The following is a 5,280-nucleotide window of genomic DNA, read 5'->3' as shown; positions in this document are numbered from 1 at the left end:
ATTACTCAAAAGGTGGAAGAGTTATTTCCCCATATCATTTTTCTTCCTTTGCACAGAGAGGACTGGTTTTCTCCAAAAAAATAAGTGGTCGTGGCCTTTGGTTCAATTAGATCGAATAAGCATGCATGCACCTGCTCTGACCTTGACAGTGATTTCCTTGCACTACATTTTCATTTCTCTAATAGGTCAGCTCTCCTGTTTTTATAAGCACTTGACCTATGTTCAATATAACTATCATAAACACATGGGAAAATGATAAAATGACAACGTAGACTCAGACTTTCATAAAGCTTTTTTTCTTTTTTTACAAATGATCATTTGAAGATGAAGACTAAAGATATAAAAAAATTTGAATAGAAACACTTTCAACTTAGATGCAGTATCTACATATCTACCATCTATCCCATCTTGGGCTTAACAAATTGCACCTCCATAGTTTTCATATACTTTTAGACTATTTATAAATGACATCAGATTACAATGAATATCTCAACAGCGGGAATAATATGCAGCTTTTCATCCATCCTAGTATAGTGAAATTAGACAGCATTACCAAGAATTACCATAAGAACTGAATGGGGAAACTCGGGGCTCAAGGCAGCCAAGGACTTGAATGCATTTTGCTTTTTTTTTATTGTTACAGCTCCTTTGTAATACAAAATAATGATGCAATACAATACAATAATGCAAACAATACAATAAATATAATAATACAGAGTTATAAGTTTACAGTTCGGCAGAGAAGCCTGCTTCTTAGCCCAGCATCTTCAAGGTTGTATAAAATGCAGTAATGTTATTTGTCTTCATAAAAAATGTCTGAGGTATGTGAACATCATTTACCCTAACTATTCTCTAGAAATTGAGGATCATCTCAGGCATTCCTGTGTTCCTTCCCACATTTATTGACATTCCATATTCCCTTCTTGGGAAATATGAATATGGAATGGTCTCGTGCCCATGTCACAAATTCATTTTATCCTTCATAATCTTCATCCAAACTTCACCAGTCAAATTTTCTTCTAGTCCTGTCGCAGTTTACTTTTCAAGAGTTTTTTAGGATATAAGAGACATAGACCCACTCCAGGACTGGTATGAGGCCCCACGATGGCGCTTGGATTGTTGTATGCTATGTCATCTCATGACTATCAATCAATTGAATCAGACTAGGAATTTTTAAAATTTGATGATACACATAAGGAAACAGAAGAAGTGACTCAGGAGGAAAGACTGATTTGATAAACCCTGACCCTGAGAAAGAAAAGAATGCATTCCATTTAACTTTTACATAGAGTCTTCCACAATTAACTAATTTAGTGACTGTTTATGTAATTAAGAGAAACAATAACAAGGAAGTGACCCTTAACCTGGCAACAGCATCAGGGTATAAAAGGGGACAGGGAATAAGGAGGCTCACATACTTGAGAAACTCCCTCTCTTCCAAACCTCTCAGAACCTCCACTTCTCATACCATGGTCAACTCATGTTGTGGCTCTGTCTGCTCTGAGCAGGGCTGTGACCAAAGTCCCTGCCAGGAGAGCTGCTGCCAACCCAGCTGCTGCCAGACCACCTGTTGCCAAACCACCTGCTGCCGCCCCAGCTGTGGAGTGTCCAGTTGCTGCCGCCCAGTGTGCTGCCCGACCACCTGCCGTCCCAGCTGTGGCGTGTCCAGCTGCTGCCGCCCAGTGTGCTGCCAGACCACCTGCCGTCCCAGCTGTGGCGTGTCCAGCTGCTGCCGCCCAGTGTGCTGTCAGACCACCTGCCGTCCCAGCTGTGGCGTGTCCAGCTGCAGCCGTCCTGTCTGCTGCCAGACCACCTGCCGTCCCAGCTGTGGAGTGCCCAGCTGCTGCCGCCCAGTGTGCTGCCAGACCACTTGCTGTAGTACAACTTGCTGCCGCCCCTCTTGTTGAATTTCTTATCTGAATACCAGTTCCCAGGCAGTCATAATGACAGTGAGCTGAACTTTTCATCCATGTATTATATAATTCCTACGTTTGTTGTCCTGACAACAATAAGAAAGTGGCAGAAGAGAATCCTACATTAAGCACTGCCCATATTTCCCAAGGATCTTCCCTCTACATGCGTGTCTCAGATGCATGCAGCTAAATGTATCCCGCAGGTCTCCAACTTTCTTGGATTTCACCATTCTGTGCTGACTAGTCTTCAATAAATCCTGCCTTATATTAGACATATGTGTATCTTCTTTCATTTATTTTCAGAGAATTAATAGTTTAGTTTTCTAGTATTATTCCTTCCAAGGTTACCATGGCCAGGAAGAAAACTAGTCTTGCTAGTGTGTTAGAGGTAGGCGTGGTCTCCCATTTATTGCAGCCTTATTCACATTGGCTGGGGAGCAGAATTAGCCTGTGTCAATCAACTGATGAGTGGCAAATAAAATGCCTTTTACACGATGGAATGCTGCTTACTCATAAAGCAGGTGGAATCTTGTAACTTGTGACACCATGGTTAGAGCTGGAAGATGTTAAGTGAAACCAGCCGGATATAGAAAGAAAACAAACATGGTGTCACTCAAATGTGGAATCTTAAAAAAAAAAAAACAACTCATATGCTGAGAGTAGAAAAGTAGCTCTGAGATTCTGGGAAGAATAGGGAGACACAAGTGAAGAATACCTGGTTCACATGGTGTAAAACAACTAGATAAAAAAAAAGACTGTTCTGGCACCGGAGAGATGACTCTGTTTAAGAGGTCTGGCTTTTCTTCCAGAGGCCCTGGGTTTGAGTCCCAGAATCCACACGACAGCTCATAATGGATGATCTGGCACTCTCTTGTGGCCTCCACAAGCACCAGGCATGCACATAGTATACTAACAAACATATAAGGAAAACACATATAGATAGAATAAATAAATAAATAGAACTTTAAAATGAAATAGTTACAGTGTTCAATTGCATAGGAGAGTTGCCACAGATGGCAAATCGTTTATATTTCAAAACGGCTAGAACAAAGGATACTAGATATTTTCACCAGCCAGAAATAATATATATTTGAGGGTGCAAATATATTAACTCAGATTTAAGCAGTGTCAAGTACATACATAGAAGTATCACATAGTGCCCCATAAATATATACAATTTTATATGTCAGCTCAAAATCAGAAAAGAAAACTGATTTTGCACATATAATATACTTTTCATATTATAGGACTATTTTTCAGAATCATATGACCTACCTTATTTAATTAACAATAATTTTCCTTTTCAATCTATAAGATGATTGGCAGACTCACAGGGTCATTGGACTTTGAGAATAATAAGGCACATGAAGACCAATAGTTTCCAACAAGAAACTCACAATTTAGTCTTCAAAATAAAGACTTAGGAATAAAAGGAAGGACCAAATAGATAGGATATAATGGGGAAAACTTCTGTTCCAGAGTGCAATATGGAAGCATTTTTTTTAAAAAAAATTATAAACAAAGTGAGTTAAAAAGCTAGTAAATGCTAGGGAATTATGCAGGTCCCAAGGCAGAAGAGAAGGTGGAGGAAGAGGAGGAGGCTGCACCTGAGGTTGTTTGCACTGTTAAAATGAAAGAAGTAAAATGAGGCAAGAGATCAGCGAACACGGGGAGAGATAGGGCAGAAAATGGACTATGCTGCTCGCTCCCCAGTGGCCTTCACATCAACGACACTATGCTAAAATAAATCATGAGCACACGAGGAAACTCTCAGTCAGCGGTGGCGTGCAGGCAGATGAGTGATAACTCCAGGAGGGGTTGAGGGACGAGATTTAAAAACAGGCCAGAAAAAAGTTGCATGAATGGACCATCGAGGGGACTCAAGGTGTAAAGGTGCTTGCTGCCAAACTCAGGACCCACATAGTGGAAGGGAGGAAGGAGATAACTGACACTCACAAGCTGTCCTCTGACCTCCACACACATGCAGTGACACGCGTGTGCACCCTCTACACAAACACGTACACAGAAAAAAAAAGTGTACCAAAAAACAATTGAAAATTCACAAGAAAGGAGAACTTGGGTTGTGTTTGAAAGTTGTGCTCGGAGTGTGAATTTTTGGGATCGTCTTAGAGCCTGCAAAATCTGTGAAAACTCAGCTCGGCTTGATCAGACCCAGGTGAACAAACAAAATACCTCCGAAAAACAAGTCCCTGGCTTTGCTTGGTCTGTCTGAAGCTACATCTACCAAAAACCATACTTGATTAAACAAAAAGTCAATAGACTGAAGTTATCTTAAGGGAAGGACTAGTAAAACACTTGAGACTGTCTCCAATGGGGGAAACTTATCCTTATGGCAATGATAACAACTGAGGAGGATCAAAGGTAGAGCCAGTGGTGTGGTAGGCAGTGAGGGCAGCATTTAGAGCTGAAGGGGCAGATCCAGCGGAAAACCACTAAGAATGAGGAGCCACATGGTTTATGGCTGGGAGATAGGGAGTTGAGGCTAGAAGGGCTGTTGGATTTCTGCCGCTGAGGTGCTTAATTATCAGAACTTAATTATGTGTAATTAAACACATAACTGTCAGCATTTGTCTGTGATGGGCAAAGTGATTGTAAGACCAACTCCTATTTCATCTTCTTGAGAAGACAGGGCATCAGACATAATTGGATTTAGAATATATTCTTACTGGCGGACTTGAGTAGGCATGGAATCAGAAGAGAAGGTCATTGCCTTTCCTAAGCTTCTCCCAGAACCACTTGGACATATTTTTTTTTAAACACAGGCTGTCAATATTGTACTACTGAATGTTCTGTGTCTGTTGGTGATCCCAAGTCTCAGAAGCAGTACTTGCCTTTAGCTGCTAAGCCCAGGAGGCCTGATAGACATTTTCTGTGGAGTAGGGTTCTGGAGATCAACCTACCCGTCTTGGCAGGATGAAACAATTGAGTCCCCAGTGTCTTTTTGTCCAGTCCCGGCAGGGTCTAGGCAGTGGAAGAGGTGAAAGGCAGTTTTTTCACTGTGTGACTTGCCCTGCCACATCCAAAGTAAGCCTCCAAGTGGAGTTTCTTCTGCAGCTATCTGTCTTCTTGAAGGAGATATAGGATGCTGCCAGGAGATGTCGTGTCTCTGTGTCATAAAAAGCTTTTGTATTAAATGTCAAATGCCATACTCTCACATCTGTAAAGGTGCTTGAGGGTATCATTGTAATGGTCTGTCCTGTCTTTTTAAGAGACAAACCTCCTTCCCCCCTCCTCTGATCATCCTTTCCCTTCTTCCCACTTCTTCCCTTCACCCCCTCTCTGTTTCTCTCTCTCTCTGCTTCTCTCTCTCTCTCTCTCTCTCTCTCTCTCTCTCTCTCTCTCTCTC

The 5,280-nt window shown here is 41.6% G+C and overlaps 1 protein-coding gene across 1 annotated transcript in view; it reads left to right on the top strand.

Annotated features, from left to right (window-relative positions):
* The first annotated feature begins 1,469 nt into the window (after nucleotides 1-1,469).
* Nucleotides 1,470-5,280, top strand: part of LOC126510324 (keratin-associated protein 4-6-like) — a 15,829-nt gene continuing 12,018 nt past the window's right edge. The window contains 1 exon segment of the mRNA XM_050156854.1: nucleotides 1,470-1,949. Coding sequence (XP_050012811.1) covers nucleotides 1,470-1,949 — 480 coding nt within the window.

Source organism: Alexandromys fortis, unplaced genomic scaffold, assembly GCF_014885135.2.
Source record: "Alexandromys fortis isolate MF-2015 unplaced genomic scaffold, M_Fortis_MF-2015_v1.1 scaffold_31, whole genome shotgun sequence".
In the NCBI taxonomy this organism is placed as follows: Eukaryota; Metazoa; Chordata; class Mammalia; order Rodentia; family Cricetidae; genus Alexandromys; species Alexandromys fortis.
This window is presented reverse-complemented; position numbering and strand designations above follow the sequence as displayed.